General features: G+C 38.3%; 1 protein-coding gene across 3 annotated transcripts in view; it reads left to right on the plus strand.

Annotated features, from left to right (window-relative positions):
- tafa5 (TAFA chemokine like family member 5) overlaps positions 1-27,716 on the plus strand; it is a 170,178-nt gene that overhangs the window by 72,391 nt on the left and 70,071 nt on the right. For all 3 annotated transcript variants that reach the window (XM_005725118.1, XM_005725119.1, XM_005725120.1), the window contains exon 2: positions 20,602-20,751. In XM_005725118.1, coding sequence (XP_005725175.1) covers positions 20,602-20,751 — 150 coding nt within the window. The remainder of the gene's footprint in view (positions 1-20,601; positions 20,752-27,716) is intronic.

A 27,716-nucleotide genomic window follows, 5' to 3' on the forward strand; every position in this document is an offset into this window, starting at 1 on the left:
ACACGTCACTATAAGACTGGACTCTCACACACGTCACCACACGCACCACCACACATTTCCTATAATTCTATAATTCCTATAATTTATAATCCTTATCTTTATAATCTCTTCTGCTATTTGCACATTCTTTACTGTAAATTCCTAAGTTAATTTGTAAATTTTTGTAGTAAATTGTAAATATTGTAAAACTTTTCTTCTGTCATTTAATGGTCGGGCATTGTACAGCTACAAGCATTTCACCCCCATGTCATACTGTGTATGGTTGTGTGTGACAAATAAAATTTGAATTTGAATTTGAATTTGATACGTCACACAGTAATGGTGTGCATTTGTATAGCGCTTTTATGTATTTGTATTTTCTCCCTTGGTCTGAAAAGTATGATAGCAGTGTTTGGATATTTCCTTTTGTGAATCGATTATCACCCCTTGGTCATCTGCCTGAAATGCAAAGAGCTTCCATACTCGCCTTATATTGCCTTTCTTATCAATAACTCCTGTACTTGTGGCCATCCTAAGTCCTTTTTCAGTATGCTAAATGTGCAGTACTGCAAATTTTAGTATCGATTTTACACCCAGTAAATGTAGGGCCAGTATTGCTGATCCCGATACAGGAGAGCAGTGTCATGATGTATGAGAAGCATATTCAATTAGCCAAATTTGAACAATTTAATACCTAACTAAATCACTGTGGTTTTTACTTTTCACACAATTAACACACAAAAAAAGGAACTTTCAGCTTTTTATTTATTTTGAAACTAGGTTTTTTAAATGTGTTAAAGAGTTTGGTTCAACTTCTGCTTTTTAAATATGCTATAAACGTTTCGTTAAGACATTTTTAAAATGTATTCTTTATAGTTCATATATGAGGCAAATTTGAAAATCGAAAACTACAATCAATAAAATTAAAAACGAAAATATCAGTTCTATCATTCTAGTATCGGTTTAACACCAGTACCAGTGTTGGCATCAATACTATTGATATTTGGATCAATCTGCCCATCCCGAGTATGTGTATGCTGTGCCCGTCAGAACTGCAACCTTGGTACACATGACGTCTATGTTACCATTGTTACTGAAACAAAACAAATGCCATTGTTTTTTTCAGAATTTCCATATGAAAGGTATCATAAGTATGAGTTCTGGTGAACTGATCACATGATTATTGTTAGTTATCATTGTATGTGCTAATTACCCAGGGACTCGGTGACGATTTACAGACCTGCTGTAACACAAAATTAAATAATGCCTACTCAGATGCCCAGTTAAATTGTGTGTTTCAGCATATACTAGTGGCATTACTTTACTGAGCTACGATAAAGGAATTTCATCTTTCTCAAAACCTATTATTATTATCAGCCTTTCAAATAAAAATCATGCAGCATCTAGTGATGTGAAATGACACTTTTTCACTCTTTTAGTCAGTGCATTTAAATTCCTTTTTATTTTAAAATGTTATCTCTTGCTCTTTTCATCAATGTGCAGGTTTTTCTGTGTAAAAGAAAATCACTTAACAGTCACTCAAAGAGCTAGTCCTCATGGCCTGATTTTCTATTGTACCAGCATGATACGGACGTGTTGTGAGACTATGACAAAATGACAGCTTGTCCCTGCATCTGAAAGCATCAATCACACAAAACTCTTCTCAGCAATCATCACAAGGACACCAAATTATTCATCTGAAAAACATTTGAAATGAAGAGAAAAGTTGGAGGGACAAATTACTTTCTTCTTCTTTTTTTCTTTGTCTTTCATTCAGATGACATTTCTGACACCGGGTTTTCCACTTTCCAACACGCCAAAAACTGTTGCAGTCACTCACGAGCAGCTCTGGGGAAATGTAGCATGTGTGTACATGAATGAAAGCCCCTCTTTACAATGGTCCGACATGAGACGAGCTTCATGTTCTGTGTATTTGTCTCATTGTCAGTCAGTCAGCTGTCAGCAGCATTATTGGGATGATTAAGAAAAGACCTTTTGTTCAGCTGAGGGAATTGTCTTTATTCAGCTCATCTGGTAGGGAGGTACGGTGGCGTGGAGAAGAGAGATAAATCTCACTGAATAACTTAGGTCATGGCACAAATCACTCAGTTATTTTCTTTTACCTATTTTCAGTCTCTCTTTTGTGATTTTTACTTGATTGTACTCTCATTTTCATCTGCTGCTTTTTTCTTCTCAGCATCTCTCACTTGCCTTCCCTCTCTGTTCATCAACTTTCTCTCGTTTCCCTCCTGCTCTTACACCCAGATATGGTGACATGCACCGAAAAATGCAAATTGCAAACTTTGAGGGCTGAATAAAGTGAAAGCTGTAGGCTTATTTAACGGCTTCCTGGCACTTATTGGCACCCTAATGTTGCACAGTGATAATTGGGTGAGCTGCTAATCAGGCACAACATATAGGGGGTTTCTTGGTACATAATGAAACAGTTGGAGACATCTGGCAACTGACATTTTCCCAACTTCCCCACTCCCCCCGTTCCCAGGTCTCTTTCTATGCCTGTGCATTTTAGAATGGCTTTTATTACTTGAAAATCTTCACACTCTGAAACTACGGTCCATTGATTTCAGACAGATGTAGCCAAAACAGTCCATTTTCAAATCAGCAGCATCAGACTCTGACAGCTGCAGTGCTGTAGTTAATTATTTATTGAGCTAACACTAGTTTCATGTGCTGGTTGAAAATGCTATAATCTTCCAGCGTTTCAGCAGGAAAACCTTTAAAATTGGCTTTTACATACAATCGCAACATTTGTTGAATTGTCTTTCCCCCCCCCCATGGGTCAAATACTGCTGATCTGCCACAACACCTTTTAGATACATGTTTTCCAGCATCTGTACCTGACACAGGGCAGCATGGTGGTATGGCCGGGGCCATTCTGCATGGAGTTGGCATTTTTGCGTGGGTTCTCTCTGGATACTCAGGCTTCCTCTCACAGCCCAAAACATGCACATAACGGGGTTAGGTTGATTGGTGAATCTCAGTTGCCCTTACGTGTGAATGTGAGTGAATGGATGTCTATCTCTTTGTGTTATCCCTGCAGACTGTCAGACTGGCAACCTGTCCAGGGTGTACCCCGCCTGTCGCCCCATGGTAGCCAGGATAGGCTCTCCAAACTCATAAAACAATGTTTGATTGTAAAAGACCCCCTAGCATCAAAATAAATTTTAGGGGCAAGTGTAATTTGCAGTATGCAGTTTAGAAAATCATTCCCTGGACCTAAAAAAGTTTTTCTTTGTTCAAAAAACCCCAACTTGCAATAAAAAAGCAATAGTTCTGTATTTTGTATATATTCATGTTGTATTCTCTGTTCTGTTTAAGCCTATTTTAAAAAGTTTGTAGTTCAGTAAAAATCAGATAAGGGATTGTATGACAGTTGTTAACTTTGATGACACAGACATTATGTAGGAGTAGGTGATGAATAACAAGTATTGATATGTAAATAGACATGAATATGGTGAGTTTATTATGTTACAGTTTGTTTCTAAGTAACTAGGCAGCATTCCTCTCTTGACTGTTTGTAGATATAACACATTTTGATTTTAAAAATTAAAAACAATTTATGAAAGTTCGACCTAGGGATCCAAAATCACATGATATTTAGAATCTCCATATACCACTCCCTATATGCCTAAATGTTGACAATACAAACAATGGCAGTAAGAAACATAGTCTTAAATAACTTCATGTGGAATTATTATCACTTTGTCCTTTAGACCAGACTTCTGATCTTGAAGGACATATCAGAGGTCAAATGTGAGATAATATTTTAAATCCTCATACATTACCCTCTATATGATAATACACACCCTACTTGCAAGAATCATAGTGTCCACATTATAAGGATTTCTGTCAATTTTCAACCAATAAATCATTAAGTTGACCTTGAAGATCTTGGTGGATGTTGTTAACATTAACACAACTGCTCCAATAAAACTCTACTCCCTCCTATTCAAGATTAACACAGACAATAGAAAGTCTACTACTTTCACACTTACATTTAAAAAAGTATTGTGTTTATTGGCTGTGAGTACAATGAATATTTGTGCTTGTATCTCCTTAAATAATACGGTTTCCCTAAATACCAACAGCAAAAACGACTTGCACAAAAAATATTACCTGGAAATGCTTGTGTTAGTCATAAACGGAGTTGTAGAGCCGTTGTTTGTTTGTTTGTTTCACTCTAGGTAATACTCCGGCTGGTCGGCAGACATTCCAACATTTACACCTGAGGCTATATTTAAGCACGTAAATGCAGAAGACGCACCACTCTGCAAATACTTTGAAGTAGATTTCTCACTGATTTTCATTTTGATTCTCCACACAGTTTCATTCAAACCATGTCAAAAAAGCGGGCCCGTTCTGAAATTTTCATGCGGCAATCACCTTCAGCCTCACTTTCATTGCTTATTGATGCTGGAGCAGTTCACCTGAAAAGCAGCCAAAAGCTGGGACCCATCAGTGAGAGTGGAGGCTCTGATGGGTTTGTCTGTTTTCGTCTCCTTTATCCCAAGTTGTGCTTACAGTCTCATTTTTTTTCCCTCTGGGAGACAAAAATATTAACTTTCAGCCTGGTGCGGCTGCCAACTTCCTGCAGCTAACAGCATATCCTGTCCATCACAGGGGCTACTTTGGATGAGTATCTTCTGGGTTCTCCGAGCCCAAACTTTGCATTTTCTCCATCTGTTTTTTTAAAATTTGTTTTGTTGATATTATTTTGTGGAGATTCCTCAGCAAGAAGCAATATATTGCCAGGTCTTTACTTTACTGGCTTTGCAGGCTTGTTATTTTATTTTTTGTCTGTCTAAACATGAGGACACTGTTCCATTCCCCGTGTTGCACTATACTGTAGTGTTGTACTCCCTGGGGTCGTTTCCTTCCTTTTGTGAAAGAAGTACAGCGTTGCCTCTTCATATATTGACTCTCTGCTAAATAATTAAAAATGCTCAAGAACAGTTATCCTCTCCCAATGCTTGCTTCGGTCACCATTTTCACATGCACCTCAAACAGGCTCTGGCACTACACTAGCTAATACAAAATATGGATTTATTTGATTTGATTTTTTTGCTTTTAAGGGTTTGTGAACAATATTTTCCAAGGCTTGTTAAATCATTTTTTTCTCCAAATTGTCAGTGCCTTTAACAATACTTGCAAATATGGATAAATGTGTTCATCACATGGTAAAATAGCCTTTTCATGAAACCTGAAAAAATGCCAGTTGTTCCAATGTCGGAGATTTGGTATGCCAAAAAAAAAAAGGAGGTAGAAACAAACAAAAGAGCGCTCTGGCTGTTTTTTCACTGACAACTAGTCATGATAAATAGGGTTTTTGCGGATCTACCGACATGACTTTTCTGTTTTCTCTGCTCACCCTGAAATACAGGAACAGAATTAATAAGAACTCACAAACAAGCCTTTTTTTTTAACAAGTCCTGTTTTCTGCAGCTTTTACTTCCTTGTTCAGTATAATGCCGACTGCAATCGCAACACATGCCTACCTTGCTCATAACACCCCCCCCCCCCCCATCCCCCAACACACACAGTAAAAATGATGAGGACACGGGAGTACTGGTTTACTGTTACAGATAACTGTAACTAAACTCATTCAGTATGGTTACACCACTTATTAAATACAGTCTGTTGTGTTCCCTATTGGGCAATAAAATAAAATGCATGGTGCTCCAGGTATTATGTGTTAGTTCACATGGACTAACACATAAGACCTGGAAGGTAAATTATTACACTAGGGACTCCGCAACAGTTTGGTATCTATATATATATATATTCTGATTAACTTACAAACTGAAAATGGAGAGCAAACACAGTCAGAGTACCAAAAGGTGGATGAAAAAAGAGAAACAGTTGATCAGAGATAGGGACACGCGAAAACACAAAGATGGACATACCAGAAGACAGATGGGACTGAGAGAGGGCTGGCAGATGTGGCAGTGTGTATGTGTTTGTTTGTGCGCGTTGGTGTCTTTATGCTCCAGCTGAGCCTCAGCAGAGCGGCAACACAGAGGCCAACTTAAATGGGGAGTAGAGATTAAAGGCAGTGCTGAGGCCTGCAGCCTCTGTATTCAATCACCGCTCTCCCCAACATCCCAGCCTGCATGCTGATCAAGCCCGAAGTGAAAGGAGCCATGCACCCTGCCACTCCCATACACCAGTGCCCAGACTGCACACTCCTGCCGTCATGAAATGCGACTTTAACTTTTCAATTAACATCAATACCATCACACTATATAAAACAGATTTTATTATTATATTACCATTATATCATTTTTAGGTTTTCTCAGTGTGCTGTGAAATATATTACATGATTGATCATCTTTACATCTTCAATGTAACTGAAAGAAGATAAAACGTTGTGGAAAGAACCGTGCTTTCTCGTTAATACTTAAGCAGCCTATAAAGCCTCAGAGAATTGAGATAACTGAGCTGAATACTGTAGTTCAGGTGGGGGATTAGGAATGGATGGGATCCATAGGAGCGAATGTGGATGTGTGACCAGCCTGTTTCACTTTTCACTTAACAAACTCCAAGTTCATTTATATTTATGTGTCTTTGTCGAGGTTGCTTCTGCTTTAGATTCCCCTGTAGGAAGGGAGTTATTTATAGCTGAGTGTCACCTGTTGATCGCCACCGCAGTGTGCAGTAGATGGATGATTCATGTGAGATTAAACATTTTTGTTCTGAAACTTCTACTTCCCTGGAAACATAAGTCACTTTGATTTTTTGATTTTTTTTCAAACAATGAAGTTTAGCTTTGAGTTTTGACATAATGTAACAACAAGGAGGTGACCTTGGGCTGATAATATATAAAATTACATTCTTTTCACTTGATATAACATAATTATTAGATTATGTTATATTATTTGTTGGTAAAATGGTGATTCCACTTTTAAAGCTTTAAATGTGGTGGTGTGTGTAATTGAAGATTAAACTGCAATATCCAGTAGGGTTATTACAACACTAGAATTTTAAACTTGATACCTATACACAGGACATATATGATACTCAATATCATTTTCAAAACCACAGAGTGAAGAAAAATGCAAAATAAAGATGTGCTGTAAAAAAAAAAGTAGGTAGTTGGTACTATGTCAGTGTTTATTTCCTGTATTTCTGGTGACTTGGTACTTTGTGTTCAGTGCTGATCAAATAAGAGTTGTATGGTAGGCTGCTTCAGTCTGAGACATAAGTAATCATGTTATCCTGTTAAACTAACATTAGCTATCTTATGGATTTGCAAAATTGGTAAAACTTGCTGGCTAGCTTCAACATTAACCAACGTTGCCATGTGCATCGGCCAGGTTAATACATGTTTAAATAATTGTTTAAAAGTTTAGTTTTGCTGAAATTGGAGATTTGCTGACCGTATGAAATTCTTCATAAGGACCAGGGTCTCAGTTTTTAAGTCATTTTACCAAGTTCACTGTGCTACTATTGTGTATTCAGCTACTAGTGAGTGGAGGGCCTGTGTGCCTGCCCTTCAAATGAGTAGCTAATCCAATATTAATTTTTAATATTAATTAGTATCCAAGTACCAATATTTGCAGGAGGATGGGCCTATGTCCCTTTTCCAGGCTGTATCGGGCTGGGCCTGGGTCCAGGGCGAGGCACTGGTAACTCTATTCTGGGCAGGGTGAACTGTTCCCTTGATGTTCTACTCATAGGGGTCTTCTGAATCACTCTTTGTCTGGTCCCTCACCCAGGACCAATTTGCCATGGGAGACCCTACCAGGGGGCAGAAGACCCCTGACAATATAGCCCTTGTGATCCCTGGGACACACAAACCCCTACCACCATGATAAGGTAGAGATTCGCTGAGGGGAAAACGGTCGATCTACATCCCTGCCCTCACCTTTGGTCACAAGCTGTGGGTAGTGACTGAAAGAACGAGAGCGCGGATACAAGCGGCAAAAATTAGCTTCCTCCGAAGGGTGGCTGGCCTATCCCTTAGACATAGGGGGAGAAGTTCAGCCAGAGTAGAGCCGCTGCTCCTCAACATCGAAAGGAGCCAGTTGAGGTGTTGCAGGCATGTCCCACTGGCAGAAGGCCCCGGGGCAGACCCAGGACATGCTGGAGAGATTATACCTCTAGGCTGGCCTGAGAACGCCAGGCAAGCTGGAGGAGGTGGCTGGAGTGAGGGAGGTCTGGGCTTCTCTGCTGAGACTGGATATCCGGCCCTGATTAAGGAAAGATGGATGTTACGAATATTTCTGAGACCTAGCTATTTTGCCTATGTTCCAAGTAGGGAGCATAAGACAAGTATCACTGCATTCACAGAATTTTAGTATCAAAAGCTGCCATAAGCATTGGTTCTAGTGACATCCATAATATCAGCATGTAGTGCTGCACATACTTACAGCTAATTTCTAGCTAACTCTCAACTGTCTTTTTAGCATGTAGTGTAATACACCAATAGTAAAAGTGTTTATAGTTATATTATGACAATTAAAGCTAAGTTCAAGCATTATTTAGTTATGGCACGTTTGTTTAAGTGTATTCCATGTATATAGCCCAAGACAGAAACGTAAGCACATAAATGCCAAAAATTCCTGACTTCACACATTTTCTTTCCTTCGCAGACATTAACAGATTATGCCAAGAAGTCCTTCACATTAATTATAAAGCCTACTTGAAATAATTGTGCTTCCAGTTTTGTAGCCACTTAATGGTTGTGACAATCACTGAGAAGCCCTCGAAATGGCTTTGCGAGATCACAAAATATAACATTGTCTAAGATTATCAAGAGCAGCAGACATTAGCTCACTTTGTGTTGCGTTTTAATCCACAACAAATAGAGTTTTTGTCTGAATTAGAGACATAAAGGGGCAAATACAAACACCTCCAGTTGACTAATCATACTTTCTGTTCTGCAGTTACATTTTTGAGTTGCATCACAGCACTGGAAGCACTTCCAGCAGCACTACAAAGACTTTGTGGCACCCTGATGCAGAAACATGAATCCATTACTTTTTCGTATATTGTGACTGTGACTCAGAAGGTTAGTTTTTGTTTTCTCCTTTCACTGTAGGTCCACATTCTTCTTCACGTCACGTTCAAAAATGTGTCGGTGCTTTGTACGGAATGCAGAACATCTGCACGAGTGCACCTTTTTGAAGTTTGGATAAAGAGTTTTTCAAAAAAGGGCTTTTGTTCAACTGATATTTTGTTGGGGAAGACAGGTTATAAATCGTGAATATCCCTAGCGCCCTAGCGAGGGCCTCTGTCCATGTCAGTGAGAGAATATAAATAAGGGGGCTAGAGAACATTTTTATATAGGAAAATGAAGTGCAGTAACAAAGACGACCCAGTAATATGACAACTGTAGTCCATGAAATCCATGCATGTGCAAAATGTATATAAGCTCTTACCAAACACACTTAGTTATAGATACTATATTAAAGCATACATTCCAGATCTAATCAGGAGACTAACGCTGTCTGACATTAGATGCTTCCCCGAGGGGAACAGAACGACAGAAATGATTGGACTTTGACATGTTCTGGGTCTATAGTCTGCTAAACCATAGCAAGATTTAAGGGATTTCACCTGAACATCATTGCCCTGTTGTGACGTATCCTCAGGGCGAGAAAAAATGTGCTTTACTGCTTTAGTGAAGTAGCAGCATGTGTGTAAACACATGAACTTTCCGGTGATATCGAGGCTTACAGTGTCTTATTTGTTTTACTTTTTTCCCCCCTCCATTTTAATTGATGGTCATTCATTGTTTCGCACCAACAACCTGTTATTAAGCAGAGTTCATTATTCTTAAACACTAACACTGGGGAAAAGAGGGTGCCTCTAGGGAAACACCATTCTTTATGGGCTTTACACAAGGTCACAGTAGGAAAAGGGGGTCCCTGCTTCATTATGTAGTAAATAGAAGAAAAACATTTCATTTGTATCTTACTGTACTTGGAATGGGACCTCAGTAAGATTGTGAAATGTCTGATTTTTTTCTAGCAATAAACTGATTTATCACATCTTTGTTTTGTAAAAATAATAAAGTACCACTTTTTGCTGAATTTAGAAAAAAATGTTAAAAGGGGTAAAAACAAACAAACAAAATAAACAAAACTGTCATCAAGACTTCTACTTTATTATCATAGTGTACTTCTATCTCCACATAAACCATAAAACCAAGGTAGCATTTTTACATTGACACACTCTGGAAGCCATTTTGGAAAAGTTGTGATTACTGCGTGGAAGAAGGTCATGGAGCGAGAGTGGAAATAGTGGTAGATTTAAGCAGTTTTTCTACTAAATTCTACTCAAATGTCTGACTTTTAATAATTTGTAATGTTATGAAAGGGTGTATTTGAACCCAAATATGATGGAGGCAAGCCTCATTTGCCATAATGAGTAATCAAATTTTAAACAGCATTAAATTACAGTATATAGACAAACGTTATGTACTTACCATTATGCACTGTTCCCTTTAAATGTATTACTGTATATGTTGTTACATATATATGTTACATACATGGTCTAGGTAGCAACTGGAGCAAATACAAATCCTGTGTCCATCATTTGGACACTGTTTTTGGTTTTAGTAAAGACAACATCAAACAGAAAGAGAAAAACGGACAACAAACAACTGTGTGATTAATAGTTTCAGTAACTGAAATCAATACTACTAAGCTGTTAAAAAGCTTTGAGCCCAATCATATTACCAATAAATAAATAAATAAAAATTCCAGCTTTAGTATTTTAGCATACTGTACCTAGTGAACCCTGAGTGCAAGAAAAATATATGTGTGTATGTGTGATAATAACACACATGCACTGAAATCAAGGGAAAATGTCCATGTGAATGTGGTTTTGATTTTAGATCATATAGCCCAGCCCTACTGTAAAGGCAAACTTCATGGCTAGAACCTTGAGTTTAATACACCAGTGACACGGTGGGACTGAAAACACCTGAACTGAAAGATTAAGAGTTGTGGCCCTGCCTATTTACAGTACTTTAGTCCATAAAATATAGTCAGAATTAAACTAGTTGTATTTTTTGTATTCATTTTCATTACAAATCTTCCTTTTTTTTCTTTTCCTTTTCAGTACACATTCGCCTCTTCCTAAAAGCTCAAAGTCATACACTGTTTGGTGAAGCTAGAGACAAGATGAGAGAAAGAGAGCCTTTGTAAGGTTTACTTAGGTGAGCTAATTCAAGGGATATCATTAGCTTCCAATGTCTTCTGGTTGCTCAGGGTAGCTGGTGCTACTGTTAGTTTTCTTGAACAAAGTGAGAAACCATTTCAGTCAAACGTTCTCCATTGTGCGGGTCTAAAACTCATGTCCCCAAAAGCCACAGTTGCTTTTTTTTTAAACTTTTTTTATTTAATTTAAATTATACAGACCCAATTCCAAAACAGTTGGAACTTTGTCCATCCACCACTTTTCTTCTGCTTATCCAATTCAGGATCACCCTATGAGAAACCGTTTCCAGGCTCTCACAGAAAACTATTCAGACTCGTGGGCAATTCAAAGTCACAAATTAACCTAACTCCTGTATCTGCATGTCTTTGAACTGTGAGAAAAACAAGTGAGAGTTCCTCAGAGAGAACCCACATAGACACAGGCAGAACATGTAAACACAACACAGCCAGATTGTGGATTTGAGCCCACACCCTATGTGTGGAAACATTGTGTAAAACTTAAATGAAAAGAATGCAGTGGTTTGCAAATCTTATAAACCTTCTTGTACTGGGTTGTTTTAATATATGCGGCAGATGTTATAGCTTTTTTTGTCAGAGAGAAACATTTTTTGTGTTGCTTATTTTTAATATTTCTTTTATGTGAATATCGAAAAGCATGACAAATGTATGGCTTTTTTCTTTTTTAAGAGAAATGGGTCACAACTTCTAATCAGCCACCCTATGCAGGAGAGAGGCAGCTCTTATGTGACATCTGTGTGACACATTCCAAGTGTAAATGTTAACTGTTAATATTTACCTAGTATAATGTGGACCATGTTTGCCATTTCACTTTTGTAAATTAATATACTACCTTGTACTGATTAGCACATGGGTCATCACTGAGAGACTGACTGGAATTAAAAGCAGCTCTTTTTATGCTTATAATCTTGTGCTGGAAATTTTAGACATTGAGAACTAGGAGCAGAAAATTTATCTTCATGAGATTTGTGCAGAGCAGAGGCTCGACTTACTTAAGTTTTCGTTATGGTTGCATGGCAATATTCAGTTAAGTATGTCTGAGTGCACATACTGTATGTAAGAAAAACAGAGAGGACGATAGAAGTCTGTCTCATGGTTATATCCTTGGCAGTAGTTTGTGTGCTGCATTGTCTGCTTATATTCTTTCATGCATAATTGTATGTTTTAGTGTGTGTGTTTGTGCCTCAGTGCGACTGCTTCTTTGCTTGAACATTTTAGGGGAAAACGCAGCAAAGAAAAATCAAATCACTTCCACTTCCTCAAAGCAAGTGAAGCACTCATACAAGCTTGCTTCACCCAAAATAGATCGGCCAAGCTACAGTTCTTTTTCTCCCTCACTCTCTCTCTGCATGATGAAGAAGCGCTCCGATGAGAATTGTCTCCAGAACTTTCTCTGACTCATGGCAGCATAGACGAGGTATTAATAATTCCAAGGCTAACTTTTTATGAGTTTTTGGTCACTCTAGTCTAGTGTGTGTGTGTGTGTGTGTGTGTGTGTGTGTCAATCAGTTAGATTTTTCTGAGTTTATTTTAATTAAGTATCCAGAGCAAGTCAAAAAGTAGTTCAAGATATCAGCTGCCCTTAGGAAAAAGTAAAAAGAAACTAGGAGATTAGTTTAGATTAGTTTAACCGGAGATGGAGCAACCTAACAAGATTTGTTTTTATAAAAGATAATGAAATCTACCTTCCAACAATTATATTCTATTAATCAAATAAAATAATAGTAAGTGTATCTCTGTTTTTATTAAAGTTAATTGACTACTATGCTAATATGCTCCACGCCAATCAGAAACTATGGTTTACAGTATTGTTTTTAGAACTGATAATAATTAATAATTTAGAATAGATTATTTAGATTCTAAAGACAGTGGATTGTTTTAGAGGAAATACAGCATGTGTCATGCTGGTTAGTAAGGTGGAAGTTGCTGGACGATTTTGGAGAGGATCAGGCTGTATGCCTTGATCTTGTATGTTTGTTGAGCCAAGCTAACTAGCTTAGCTAAACATGTTAGCTGAGCAGATGTGTTATGTTAAGCTTGCTAAGCTAAAACCCTTTCACTTAAAACATAAAATGATTGTTGTTTTTTTATTTTATTTTTTTAAATATGTCTTTCATTCTGACACTCAATCAGCTTTCTGCTCATTTACCAGAAGCTGTAATATCGTCTGGTCTGCTCTCCTTCCCGTCACACCACATGCTGTTCAACTTGCTCTTCCAGCCTTGATTAGGCTTGTTAAAAGGATTTGTTTAAAAGCTAGCCCATCAGGCTTTAGGGTAGGATGATGACACCAAGGTTCTACTAATGCTACATTTGGCTAAAACAGCAGTATAGACTTGCAATGTTGGCGCTGGACTCTTTTGTCTCGATCCAAACAGCTGTAGTGATATAGTATTTAAGCCTGGCAATGTTTCACACTCACACTGTGACTTCACTTCTCCGAACAGAAATGGCAGTCTCCAACTAGCTTAAATGACGAGTATGTGAAAAATAAACTTTTGTTTAAACATGACATGCATCGCATATCTGCGTGTTAGCACTGTTGTAATTGCTTCACAGCTGCACAATATACACAAGTGACTTGGCTCCTCGGAGACACAATTACAACAATGTTTTGCTTAATACACAAATCAATACTGCATGTATATATTTCAGCATTTAAGGTTCTTCCCCTTACACAGCATAATTTTAGCCATGCTAGTGAGATCACAGGGCTCCACAGATGCTGATGGTAGTCACTTGGTTGGTTCAAATGACAGCAAATGTGTGGCGACTCTAAAGAACTACAAAGCTCCTGTTATCTCCTCCTAATACAGTTTTCAAGACTATTGCTTTGCCGCTAAATGTGTCCAATAACATCGTCCCAATGACTGTCTTTGAAATGTAAATGTGACTAAATATTTTTAAGGATAAGCTTTACATATTTTGTGCATTAAAAAGCGGGCTTCCAAATATATCTATCTGTTCCTGTATCCTGTTATTATAGTACAATCACAAGCCTACCTTCCAGTCAATCAGCGCTTAAAATGAGATCAAATTATTCTGGTTCCTAAGCTAATTATACCTTCTTTATAAACAGATATTTGGATATAAATATGCAAACTCTGTAGACTAATATTTTTGTGCTGTAAGGCACTTTATGATATTTATCTTGAAAGGTGCTATATATAATGTACAATCAGTTTATAATACCTGAAACATGATGCAGCATGTTATTTGAGGCAGCATGTATTAGTTTGCTTTAAAAAAAATCCCAATAATAATAATAATAATAGTAATAATAATGATAAAAAAAAATGCTAATTGTGTTTGCATTAGTAATTGATGGGACCATCTTTTCTCATATGCCACTGTGAGCAGTTAAGGTTTTATCCCCATGTACATCCCATTTATAATTTGTTTGTTGCACCGCCATTGTTAAATGGCTGAATTTCATTTACTACTTCAAATGTGTGCCGTGGTGTTCATTTACCATCCAGAGACATTTTGCAACTATTTTTTGCATGGGAGGACTCATCTTTCTTATGTATGCTGCCATGAGTATTACTGGAAAATGAGGGCTAATTAAAAACTCATTCGGTTAGACCGCACTTCAGTATCTCAGTAAATGTCATGTCAGAATGTGTTTTTGTGCTGCATTTAGGAGGACACTCAAAAATGGTTCAGTAATAGCAGCTTCTTGTTTAGCACAGTATGCAATCTCAGCATGAGTCTAACACACTTTAGATTTTCAAAGGACCAAGAAAGAAGAAGAAGAAGAAAAAAAAAAACAGCAACCAAACTATACCAACCGTTCATAGCAAGCCTTAACCACACATTTATAAATATCTTAGACGTTCAGATCAGCAGATTCTTAGAAGTAGCTTTTTGCATTTGGGTCTCTTGAGCAGCAAAACGAGACAAAAAAATAATATATTTTAAAAAAATGAATGAAAAAGCACCTTCTGAAAAAGACGCAAAGCAAAAGATGCAAGCAGCGGGGATCGAGTCAAGTCTTCCTGCAATGCCATGCTGGACATTTGTCAAATAGCCCTGTATGGCTGTGCAATTTTAATGTTCTGAATAGCAGGAGAAGGAATAATAAGACACAGGAGCATGTCAATAACATTACGTTGCATTAAGTCATACGCTGTGCCACATGAATCCATCTTCTGTCACAATCAGAGCCTTCATTTCACTCTAGGGTGGCCACACATACATTTTAATCAGGCATTTGGCTGGCCAAGCTGACAACTGCTCAACAACAGGAGCCGATAAGGTTGATGATGAATCATAGCACTACTAGTACAAGCTTTGGGCTTCTTTCTAAGGATTCCTTCCAGTTTCTGATTTTTTTTTCCTCCACTGTTTATGTGGCTATCCCCAAAAAGGGGATTACAGCTTCCTCTCGTCACGGTGCAGACTGCATCAGTGCATGTAATAAATTGTAAATGAACAATGATATTTCATATTAATTCTGAGAAATACAGAGTTTGTGTTGTGGACCAAATGTGCAGTTATGCTGTGGCGAGACAGCCTTATCAGAGCTGTGTATCCTCTAACATTTCAACTTTTTCTGCAGATCCCCCAGGACCAGTGGGAGGAGGGATACTTTGTTGTGTTGGGGAGATTTGGTTCGGTTCATTTTTTTTTTTTATTCTTTGTTTGTTTAGCTTTGCTGTGTTTCACAGTGGCAAAGTCTGTCCTATCCTTGGCACTGTGTTCTGGAGGCAGAGCCACAGGGACGCTTGGAGCAATTTGTTTTAGAAAAGAAGCAATGAAGTCAACTCCCACGTTATTGGGAGATAGAGACCAGCTTGTCTTCAAGTTCTCTTACATATTATCTGGAAAAACTGAAACACCTAGAACACTTGCATTTAGAACTTGTTTTGGCATTTCCCTAAAGACTTCTGTGAGATTCCCCCCAACTATCAAACAAGTATCTTTCTATCTGTAAAACTGTCTGCAGAAACAAATTCCTCAGGATGGCAACCCAGATACATTTTTAGTATTAACTTCTTATTATCATTTTTAGTAGCATATTAAGGATGCTTGCGGAAATTTGATTTAGAATTTGTTGCAAGAATTCGAAAGTTGGACCATATTTTTACATTTTATTACTGGTTTAGTTACGGACTGCTGTGAAATCTGAGGAAGATATTTGTTATTATTAAGGATTAATTACTTACTGTGGACATACCTGTGGAGCTGTGTTTCTGGTGTTAGTGCTAACTGGTTAACATCTAATATGATGAACGAAGAAGGTGAATATCATACCTAGCCAACATCAAACTGCTTTCTAAGCATGTTAGCGTGTGTATAATGGCTTTTAACTCTTCTCATTAAAGTCTTGCGTCAGCTGGCATGGATGAATTATCTTAACATTGACCAAACTCCATGAAACACATTTGTTACACTTCAATTTAAAAGTGAAATTGTTTTTGAGTTTTACAGCCATAAAATGTGTTCAAACGTGCACAGAAATTCAACCCGTTGAATAATTTGACAATTTCAATTGAAGGCCTCAGTCACACAAGCCTAGATACTCATCAACTACTCCCTGGAAAAATGTGTATTTCCCGGTCAGTTGGTGAATGTTTGCTTGTCACATAAAAGGTACTGCGCACAAAAACATCCTTGTGATTGCTTTGGTCGCAAGCAGATTGCTGGGGTGCCTATTGTTGCATTAAAAATGGCAACTTGTCTACATAGATTTGCTAACTAACCAGTGAGCTGTAATGAAACTTGAGCAAACTGCAACACAATTTGATAATTTAAACCATTAATCTTCAAAGTAAAGGTTGTGCCTTACGGTGAAACCAAAATGTTTTAGAAGGTGAGCAGTGTGTGTTTCTGATTTGTGCTGGACTGTTAGCGGTTCGTAGTTGGCAAGAGTTTGGAGACAAGCCTGCGTCTTCCATATAAACTAAGGCTGACCATGACAAACTGCTAGCAACCAAAACAATTGCAAGGTTTTCAGTACAACTAGCAACTTCAACTAGCTCGTTTTGGCCAATGTCACCTAGCAACAGCAAAGAATTTTAGATTTGGGGGATACACATTTTTTTCTTAGCAACCAGTGGTTACCGTGGAGTTACTGACTGGTCTTTACTCCATGTGTGATTGGGGCTTACGCTTTAACCCGTTTAAATTTATGCTGCAAGCTTCTATGCAACCTGAAATGCACCTCCTGAGAAATGTAACTACACGTCTCGTCGATGCATACCACAACAAATTAAATGGTGTGGAAAGTTGCACTGTAGGAATACAAAGAGCTTGCAGTTAGTATGTAAGTTGGTTTGCCACAGTCTAAGTGGGAAGTCTAAATCAAGCTTTAGTCATCAGTTTTAGCAACCTCCAGCAAACACTTGAAGTCCTTGAAGCTGCTCAAGGACTACTCATTGGCGACCAGTGGTTGCCAAGCAATTCCTGACCAGTTTATAGGCCTGTTTCAAAGTTTTAAAGGTATATAGCCCAACAGTTAAGATCAGTGTCAGCAGCTCAAAAATATACATTTAAATAAAACATGAAATATTTTTCTCTGTCCTATTTAGCTTCATAATGTGAGTAAGGAACTGTTTCATTTTAACCTCAGTTTAAAATTAGAAGATTCATCGTAATACCAAGAAGTAGTATACTTTACACGGCAAGACAACAACATAAAACAGATATTAATTCAGTTTCCTGACAGCTACAGCTGTGGTGGCAAGAGCAAGGCCCCTGTTTGATGAAACATAGTCAATTAATGAGCTCCATCGACTCAAAATAGACGAACAACAGAGAATAGCAGCGTCAAATCAGCCACAGTCTCTGAACTTGTTGACTTCGCACATGGTAACTCGGTGGCACAGTGATTCACAACATTGCATAAGACAGATCTAAACAGTCTGTCCAGCGTCTTGCGATGGAAGAGTTCCAAAAGAGGAAGCAGGAAGAAGGCAGTGAGTAGCATTAAGATGCGCATAGATGCAAATACACATACAGCAGTTCAGACATCATTATCCGACATCAGGCATTAAAGATAGAATAGATGCAAGAGGTATGTTAAGTAAGAAGGCATGAAAGAGAAGAAGAGCAAGTGTGTGTGTGTGTGTGTGTGTGTGTGTGTATGTGTGTTTCGATGGGGAAGGGGCGCTTCATCTCACTGCAAAACATTTCAGACAGTGAATTTTGTTGGCATGCCTTTCTGAGCAAAGGCATCTTGTGTTAATTTATCTTTCTGCACATCTCTAATCACGTCTCCTGTCTTCTTTGTAGAGTTGTATTTATAGATATAATAAATTGTATACCAATAACGCCTAGTAACTGGCTGCATGCACACACAAACAGACACACAGACAATATAGGTGGACATGGGTAATGATGGGTGCTGTTCTTAATTACGTCGATAAAGTAGTTGAAATAATTGGCCACTTTGATCTGGTACTTAATTTGACATTTATTGGAGTACAGTACTTTTACTTTGACCCTATATTTGACAAGTGAACCATCAAATGCATCTGCCTGGGCAAATACCAAATTTGTGTTACTTTTCCAAGTGGGTTAGCTAATTCTTCATTCGTTTATCAGTGACCTGCCAGCTCCTTGGAAGCAGTCGCAGTAGTTTTGCAAAGCATTTTTCACACTGTGTTTCTGACATTTTGGACAGAAGTAGCACTTCTGCCAAAATAATTTGGCCTGTTTCAGCAGAAAATATGTCAGGAGATGTTTTAAGCTTGTTTTCACTCGTTTGGAATATAATTTTTTGGTGTCAGCAAAACACACAAATGTGAAACAAAAGAAGAATAATTAAATTATTAAAAGGTTAAACTATTAAACTGAAGAATGTCCGTGACTGGTAGGGGTGTGTTGTTTCAGGTATCACCAGTGAGAAGTTTAATTCCAGGAATTTGTTTGAGTAACGGATCCATGTGTCTGAACCCTTACCCACTGCTAAAACACTACAGCTCTGTTTAATTCTTAGAGACAACGTTTTGTTACATCAATTAATTTTTGAATATCTGTCTTCTTATATAAATATATTAATTAAAGTGCAGCATAATACTACTTAATCAACGTTTGAAGGTACTGAACACATGCAAACCTATATCCATAGACATATTATTCAAATAGCACATGTAAGAGTATAGCAAGCTAAATATTATATGCACACAGCCGTGTTCTCAGTGTGTGTGACCACGGCCACCGCAGGTACCTGCATGTGGATGAATCCTGATAGATCCCCATTACCCTGGGTGTGACCCCTCGCCGCTCAGTTCATTAAGCTAGCCACCCAAGTGTTCGCAACTCAAGTCCAGATTTAATCACAACTTCCATCCTCTTGCCAATCACAATTAGATCCCGATAAGCCTCTCCAAGATGGCATCCGAGGGCCTCCACACACAGACAAAGGTTAATTTGCGAGCAGCAAGGGCCCAGCTACAAGGCCAAAGGTCGCCTGATTGAATACATGGAAGGATATGTCTGTGTGTAAGACAGTGGGGCTTGGCAGCAATTACAAAGTTCATCAGTATTCATGCGTTTTATTCATGGGTAATGGGAACATTACCTTCAAAGAGGTGCACTGATTGGATGTGGCCCTTAATGGGAAATAGCTCATGGGTAGTCTTTAGGTGGCTGAAATTTAAAAGTAATTTCTCCACCATTGTCTTTTAAAGTCAGCCCCATTACAGTGTCCCTCTGCTGGCTTGTGAGCGGTTCCAGTGGAGATGTCGAGGGCTAAGGATCTCAGGCCTGTCAAACCTTAATGAACGCAAATCGCTTTCACAGTGAAAGAGGCAAAAATGGTATTCCTGCTGATGTGGTTAAAATCAGTTAAAGGAAAGTAGATTTTTCATCTAGCCCTTCCACATCTCCAATCTGTTTATTCAAGTTAGACACCTCAACGCCTCTTAGAAAAAGAAAGTTGAATTCGTGAGCAATTAAAAGGACATCAAGAGGTGCACACTTTCACCAAGGCCAGTGCTCTGTCTTTTAAATGTAAATAGAAGAACCTGGATGTGCTCCATCATTGAACCTTGCTCTTACTCCGTTCTAGCTTTTATTAAACCCAGCACTGAAATCACACCTGCCTGTACTTCAGCAGGGGAATAAAGCATCTACTTTCCAGGATACAACCGGTACAGCACAATGAGTCTTACCTTTCTGAGGTTAAATGATCTTAGCATGCATATTAATGTGTCTAGAGTCTTTGCTAAAGATAAGGACATTTCAGAATGCACACATGCACTAGTTGTTCTCATAAGACCTGACACTACAAATTAGCTATTGTTAACCTGCTGCCCTGTCAGCTGAGCTACCAAGGATTTAAAAAAAAGTTCTACACTGCTGAACATACAACATAACACAAATTTAACAGAAGAGACAGAGTCATTTATTTTGCCCTGTTTATGATTTCATCTTTCTGACCTCGTGTCCTGTGGTGCAATGTCATTTCCAGGCCAGCTGGCAGCGGGGACATGTGAGATTGTGACGCTGGACAGGGACAGCAGCCAACCACGGCGGACCATCGCCAGGCAGACGGCCCGCTGTGCCTGTAAGAAGGGCCAGATCGCTGGAACTACAAGAGCTAGACCCGCCTGTGTGGACGGTAAGAGAGAGGGGCAGGGGCAGGGGTAGATTCTGACTTAGCTTTGCTGTCATTAAGAGTGAAAACTACTCAGACATGAACACGATTTTCCTCCGGGTTGTTTGGCTTTTACATTGAATTGTGTTTTCCTTGAAGCATGTAAAGAAAATTGAATGTAAAATTAAGCCATATCCAAGCGTAGAAAACTGCATCAACAGTCTCGGGGCAGCTAGATTTTCGCTGTTTTTTAGTTAGGGCTTAAGGTGGATAAACCTACAGTGTGGAGCAAAGTGGATCACAGGGCTTTCTTTATGTTAGTAAAACCTGCACTAAATCTTTTTTTCTGTTTCATCTTAAAAAAAAAAAAAGAAGAAGAAGAAGAAGAAGCTCCAGGGGTGTTTCTAAATCCCTCAGCAACAGATGGACTTATTTTTCATGGAAGAGTGGCACTTCCTGTGTAATAATGTCAGTTTTAGTCCTACCAGAGTTCTTATTGTTATTGATATTATTAATAGAGGAGAAAAGCAACATTTGTCATTTGGAAGCAAAAATGAAAGCTGCTTTAAGCTCTCTAAATGTGAGTGCTTGCTTAATTTCTCAGGCTGCTTTATCCTAATAATAAGATCCAAAATAATAAGACTGTCATCTTTAGATCAAGCAATTTGAAGTGGTTATCTGCTGATATGAGCTGCAATTTCAAAAAAAGAGAACATTTTATACAGTTGCACAAGATAAAGCCAAACTCTGGAAAATGCCCCGAGTGGAGGCTATTTAGTGGTCATGTAAATTTCTGTCACTCTACGGTGATGCAAAAATCTAAATACACTGAAATGTTCTGGGAGAGTGTAATACGTGCAGACATCTTGCAGATGAAGGAATTCTTAATGTTGACTGTCAGAGACTTAGAGACAGTTATTCTAAACAAATACAAGTAGCTACATGATATAAGCAGAACCGATATTAGCTATTTGACAAGCAATTTGCAATAGCTGATTAATAAAAATATAAAAAGATGTTAGAAACATTGGTTAACAATGTTACAAGTGTTGATTTTGCATATTTTGTCTGCCAGAAGATCGTCTGCAACTTTCATGTTGACATCAAATATGAACTGCATTGTTAAATCATCTTAGTAAGGACCCATAAATAACTATGCATACAAATGTTGGAGAAATGTTTTAATATTTTGTGTTTCTGAAGAAAAGAAGTTTGGCTGATACATCAGATTTTTACATCACCAGATATTGGTCCTTACAATCCTATATAGTCGGGCAGTAGTTTCCTTATCCAGTTGAGTAAAAAGCCAACTGTGTTTCACTGAGCTCAGTAGCATAGAAATAGCAAAGTCAGCTGCAGCAATTACACGAAGAAAAATGCTAACATTCATATTTCATTACTGTAAGCGTTGTTATTACAAATCTTGACATAACTGAACTTTTTATTACTGAGATACAACACATAATCTCTGCATTTCCTGAATAAAAGATTAAGAATCCTCACCTTGCAAAAAGCTCTCCAAAATATCAGCATAACTAAACTAAAACATCCCCTAAATGCTAAGTGCTCACAATGTGTTTTCAGATGGTAAATGCATAGTTTTCAATGGACAGCCAAAAGGGAGAGAAATGATCATTACAAAGAAAAGAAACTTAATGGTTGTTTACAGTAGAAAAGGGCTCATTAGTTGTTGCCCAGACATCTTCGCATACATTTATTTAACGAGGGGAAGCTTGAGCTTGGTCATCTCGAAGCTTTTTCTCGTTATCACCATTCTGGCTCCATTACATCTCAAAGAATTTTAAGAAATGAGGTATCTTCACTGCAGCCCCATGGCCTTTTACTCTCTCTCATGATGTGGCCTCTACACATTGAGGGAGGGGAGCTTGTGTGCTCAGGTGAAGGCAGAACAAATGGCTCTATTATCAAGAAAGACCTGCAGTGAACTGTAACTGTGGATGTCTTGTTTTGCCTGTTTTTCAACTGTGCCTTCACAGTTGTATGCCTGGTTAGAGGAGCTACATATCCTCAGTGCTCTGTTTGACTGTTTTTTACCTGCTGATCTCATGAAGAGACGGCTTTGAACCGTGTTTAAATGGACTGAACGTTAATACCAATTTGTTCAGCAGACAGGAGTCAACATGACATTCGAAATCTGGTCTTTCTCCAAAATCATTTTCTTCCTGTGGCTAAACTGCTTCACACTGAGCTGCGCGTGTTTCGTTTCAAGAAAGTTCCGATCTTATTGACATAACCGCTCACGCTGTGGAGGCACTTCACTTTTGCCATTAAATAAGCGGTATGCATGTTTCATAAATCCTCAGTATCTTGATAACATCAGGAAGTATTTGTCACAACGTGGACTCCATGGCGCATGGTGGCATTTTGTGTAGGCTAGATATGACTCTTATTGAAGAGAGCTTAAGCTTATCAGCTTGCCTCAAGAGACCCGTGGAGGTGGATGCCAGGTATAACCAACTACTGAAAAAAAAAAAAAGAAGACCGATAGTGTGCATATGCGCTACATACATTAACAGGGCACACTGTGTCATGGAACTTTTTCCTTTTCAAAGCACATTTCAATTTGAAGTGCTCAACACAAGGCATGAAGAAGCTGTTTTGACCATTGTTTTTAGGTGTGTAATTACTTATCCTATATGCATAATTTATTTAACCATTAAGCAATTAAGTACTCTGTTGAAAGCTCTAGGCTTTACTGCATTTTTTCTTTTGCAACTAAAATAAACTAGAATTCTTACCTATGTAAAGTGTGATGATTTTCCCCTCAGTCTTCCTGTTTCTTCTTCATACTATAGCTATAGATGTAAAAATTCTGCAATCAGTGTTATGTGCTGTAGACTCAGATCTATCCTCCTCCCCAAATTAGAGAGGATAGGCCTGCAGTAAATGTAACAACTTATAGTAAATCCACAAAAGCAAGGTATGTATCTGCATGTAGGTTTAGTGGTTCATTTTGCAGGTAAACAGCATATACCCGCATCTGTGCAGGAGGATTTTACTATGATCTTAAAATAATAAAATTAACACATAGCTGATGATTTTGCATGTAATATGTGGCAATTGCTGCACACAGGGGACTTTGCAGGCAGTGCCTCCTGCCAGCCATTATAAAGCTTTATACAACATAATAAAACAGCCTACATAATAATCCCTAAATCCCCTAAATAACCTGAGATTTGAAATCTTCTGCTAACTAAAATAAAAGCATCAAGCATTTTAAACGCATGATGGTGCGTTTTTGTATTTGGTTAAAGGTGTGTGTACATGCACGTGTGACTGAATTGAATGTTTGGTTTCGAGCATGCCCGTACGCAGATGCACATCTGTGTACATATTTTTCTGTCAGATAGTGTTTTATCGGTTTCCTTCCATAATGTCACGTTGTTTCCTGTCAAAAAACTGACACCCATACACAGACACACAAGCGCTCAAGCACACACAAACACACACTTCTTTATTGCTGTTCATATTACAAAATCTCACAGCTTGATATTATTGCCATGCAAATTTGAGGCGCTTGTCTCCACAAATGCAATCTTATTTGTTTTATATTCAGACTCACACTCGGCTCACTTTGGGAACATTGAAAAAGAGAGCGGGTGGAGGGTGACGGGTGGGGAGGGATGCTGACAGAACAGACCACAAATGCCACAAATGGGATTTCAATCAGTTTTAATCTACTTGAGTCCTTGAGGTCTGCGCTCTGTTGTAATATGCCTTCGCCTTGGCTGACACGATCGGTGTCCTTCATGCTTCAGACTCTGTTCACATCGGTCATTCCATGCATACAGGATAATCCATAGCTCCGTCAACAGCCTTAGACTGTTTCTGTTTCTCGGACAGGACTTGGAAGAGGAAAAAAAAAAGACAGGGAAAGCTGTAGTGGCATTGATCCTGAAGAGCCATCCTCTGTTGTTGTGCATTTCCCATCTTCCACTTGCTCTGTGTGTGTTTATTGCTTTGAGGAGGTGAAAGTAGGAGATAAGCCGTCAACATGATAAGCTTTCTGTTGTCGCGCTGTTTGATGCACGAGTCAGTAAGGGAACGTGCTTTGAGAAAATAAAACAAAACCCTGCAGAATTACATATGTGGCATAAAATGCTGTCTTTCTCTGACCCTTTCCATTTCACATTTTGTTCTTTCCCTCTTCTTCTCCTCTTTGCTTTTTTTTTTCAATTGTCTCTGTCACGCGCTGCAATAGTGTCTTTCTTCAATGGCTCTGGCTATTTGAGGCCTGAATCACACCCTAGTGTTGCATAAGTACACCCTTTAGTAGCTACAATTTCATGCTCTTGAGCCTTTTTACATCTGTGCTTGATGATTTTTAAGAGAGCTGATAATAATTCTTTTTATGAGGCTGAGAGACCAAGAGATACTATTAGAGAGAAACAATGTTACCTACCCAGACTTGCTGCAGGCGTGAGGGGGCTACAGAGTGAGCCAGAGACTTGGAGGAGCTTGTTACAGGTGGAGTGTGGTGGTGGTAACAGTGGTAGCTCAGCAGGGAGCCCCTGCCTCAGGTGAATGTGCTTGTGTTTGATTTTGTTTGGCTGAAATGATGACATTGATTCAATTCAAGCGTATACTGTTATGTCCAACAATAAATATGCAAACCTCTTTCGGAAACCTATTTAGCCTGGAATTGCAGAAACAGTGAGTGACATGATCGAGCCGTGTGCTAACATCATGGCTAGACCAAACGTCAGTCCTCTTTGATATAAGCTGACATTTTTTCCAATCTTTTCAGACTAGAATGAGCGTGTCCCACTAACCAGTACAAGAAAAACTTCAAAATTTCTGTCCTTATTTCTATATAACTACATCATCGTTGAGTTTCACAAGCCATTTTACATTCCACCCTGATTTTAAAAGTTGCTTGACATTAGTGTGAGTGAAGTCTTATGTCTCTTAGGAGTGAGTAGTTTCAATTTAATGGTCAAAAATGTATTAGAACACAACAAGAAACACTTTTTAAAATCTACTTTTTCAGGTTCCAGTGTATTGGCGACAGGGTTGTTCAACAACACAGCGCACAGCTAAAATATTTCATAAAAAGTGCACTTTTGATGAATGACCTGGAATAATAAATTTTTTTTTGGTGGTTTTGTATTTCAGAATATTTTATTAATCCCAGAAGATTTTTTGAAATTACCTGTAACATTCACGTTTTTTTTATGTTACCAATTTCTACTTACTTATTGTAATTGTTAAATTCACATAATGGATTTAATGTAAACTGTGACTCGACTGTGGACACATTACCTTGCTATATATAGTTAAAGAGCAACATTACTTTGCACACTGGTCAGATGTCTCCACTGTTTTATAGAGATGCACTAATTTTCTTGACTCATTCCGATTTCCAGTTTTTTCAGTATTGCCTTGGAAATACTGGTTTTTGCAGATTCCAAGAACTGTAACTGGCAGCATTTACAAGTAAAAATAATCTTTTCTTTCATGAAAAATTTTATTTTCTTAATAAAAGAAATTATGAAACTCTGCAAAGACTGCAGGATTTTCTGTCAACTGAAAATAAAGCACTCTGCCGATTGAAAGAGGTACGGATAATAAAAAGATGCTATGTGCTTCACTGTTACCTAACATATTTTACCTCAAAAATCAAAAGCAGGTGGAAAAGATTCATATGACAAAATAAATGATGTTTTTAATCTAAATAAATACTTTTTCCACCACTTCTAAAATACAGGTTGCATTGTCATTTCACTAAGCTGCATTGCAAGCTTAAAAAATGACTCTTCCCACTAGACTCACTTCCCCGGGTAGCTTGCATATGAGGAATTGTTCCAGTGAATCAGTCAGTGATAGAGACAACAGTATGCGTCAGACTCAGTCTCTGGGCTATTAAATAGTACCACAGCTCCAATCATACTGCATCAGCACACTGGTTTGATTTGATCCAGAGAGGAAAGGAGGGAATCACAGTCTGTTGGGAAAACATGTCATGTCATCTCCTGTAGCCAGTTAGCAAGCTAGCCACTACCACAGTACTGTCTAGGGGCACAGAGACTGGAATGGCCCAGCAGTGCAATTGTAATATCACTCTTTCTATTTTTCCCTTTTTTTAAATTTTCTGTTTCTGATGTGCACAAGTATAGCAACGACTGAACACCATGGGCTGCAGTCTTGTCAAAGGGAGAGGAGTGAAAAAGGGCAGGCAGATGGGGACTGCAGCCTGGGGTGGGATGCTTCTCCTTGGGTGTGCTGGCTTAGAGGCTGTAGCCTACTAACTGCAGTGGGACACGAACTGCATGATTCTTTTTATGTACCAATAATACCCAGTACAAGCAAACCCTCCAGTCTGCTTCCCGTTTGCTTCCTGGATTTTCTTATTGACAGTATTGGTGCTATTAACAAAATGTATTTTTCTTTTGCAGAAATCTCCCATTCATCATCCAATATGCACTAAAATATTAACTTCAAATAACAATACTATAGTAATGGATATACAGAATCCACAGTTTTCCTTGCTGACACTTTCATTTTTTATTAAAAAAGAAAGGAGAAAAACAGTACATCCACATTGTATATTTTCATTTTGACATCAGTCTTTTGTATACTGAGCCACTCTGTATCATGTATCATATGTGGTGTGAATCCATTGTGAAGGACTCATTAGCATCTCGTGGCCTGTAATACTGGAAAATGCATTCACCAAACAACAACTACTGAAAAAGATACAACTGAATAATGAAAAACGGAGAAAATAAAAGCGAACGTGAGAAAAATGGCAAAGAAACACAAATGGCCACATCTGACTGATTTCTGAGTTTTATACTGAAGGTAAAACTGCAAGTGTTACTTACATCAGCTGCTACAGTTTTCTTTTCTGCAATAATGAGGCACTTTGACATAGGGCTGCTCAATTAATCGAATTTTAATCACGATTACGATCTGGGCTTTCAACGATCATTAAAAATGACTGAGCCGATTATTAGCCCCTCCCTCAT

Source organism: Pundamilia nyererei, unplaced genomic scaffold, assembly GCF_000239375.1.
Source record: "Pundamilia nyererei isolate P.nyererei 1_Seehausen unplaced genomic scaffold, PunNye1.0 scaffold00014, whole genome shotgun sequence".
NCBI classification, from domain to species: domain Eukaryota; kingdom Metazoa; phylum Chordata; class Actinopteri; order Cichliformes; family Cichlidae; genus Pundamilia; species Pundamilia nyererei.